Here is a 1192-nt window from a genome sequence, read left to right on the forward strand (position 1 = left end):
CATCATCATTATTATTATTATTATTGTTATTATTATCATCATCATTGTCATCATCATCGTCATTATTATTATTATTATATTATCATCATTATCATCATTGTTATCATCATGTGTATTCCCCAGTTAGCAGAAGACACATGTAGTGTTGAGGATGGCGAGCGGCCAGCCTTCCAACACTTCTGAGCTACAGCTGTACCGAGTGTTACAGAGAGCCAACCTGCTGCAGTACTTTGAGACCTTCATCACGCAAGGTAGTAAATGATGATGATGATGATGTTGTTGTTGTTGTTGTTGTTGTTGTTGTTTTTGTTGTTTTTATATATTGTAATATTTGTTGTTGTTCTTTTTGTTGGTGCTGTTGTTGTTGTTTTTGTTGGTGCTGAGCTACAGCTGTAGCGAGTGTTACAGAGAGCTAACCTGCTGCAGTACTTTGAGACCTTCATCACGCAAGGTAGTAAATGATGATGTTGGGGGGTGGTGATGGTTGGGGTGGTGGGAGTGGCGATGTTTGTCTTGTTGTTGTTGTTGTGGTGGTGGTGGTGGTGGTGGTACAGAAAGCCAATTTGCTGCAATACTTTGAGACCTTCATTACGCAAGGTAATAAATGATGATGATGTTGTTGGTGGCAGTGGTTGAACAATTACTGTATGTTGCCGGTGGGAGAGGGGGTGGGAGTTCCTGAAGATTATGGCTCTTGTTGGCATGACCAGCACACAAATAATCAAACAATAGAACAAACAAACAGACAATCAAACAAACAATCAAACAATTCAACAACAAATGAATTATCAAACAAACAAACAATCAAACAAACAAACAGACACAAATAACCTCACATGTTTATTCCCCCAGGAGGTGACGACGTTCAACAGCTATGTGAGGCCGGGGAGGATGAGTTCCTGGAGATCATGGCACTGGTGGGCATGGCCAGCAAACCCTTGCACGTCAGGCGGCTACAGAAAGCTCTACAGGAGTGGGTGGCCAACCCACCGGCTTTTGAAGGTAAATTATGATAATAATTTATAATGATAATGATAGTAATAGTAGTAGTAGTAGTTATGGTGGTAATAATAATGATAATAGTTACAGTAATAGGTATGTAAGAATAATAATAACATGAACAACAACAGTGATAATATTAAATTTTATTAAAAATTATAGTTCGACAATGATAATAGTAATAATAACAATA

At 38.3% G+C, this 1192-nt stretch overlaps 1 protein-coding gene across 1 annotated transcript in view; it reads left to right on the top strand.

The window, feature by feature from the left end:
• Positions 1-127: 127 nt before the first annotated feature.
• LOC101847015 overlaps positions 128-1192 on the top strand; it is a gene marked incomplete at its 5' end in the record, with an annotated part of 25612 nt that continues 24547 nt past the window's right edge. The window contains 2 exon segments of the mRNA XM_005113246.3: positions 128-251; positions 853-1002. Of these exon segments, the coding sequence (XP_005113303.2) occupies positions 152-251; positions 853-1002 (250 nt within the window).

This window comes from Aplysia californica, unplaced genomic scaffold, assembly GCF_000002075.1.
Source record: "Aplysia californica isolate F4 #8 unplaced genomic scaffold, AplCal3.0 scaffold01774, whole genome shotgun sequence".
NCBI classification, from domain to species: Eukaryota; Metazoa; Mollusca; class Gastropoda; order Aplysiida; family Aplysiidae; genus Aplysia; species Aplysia californica.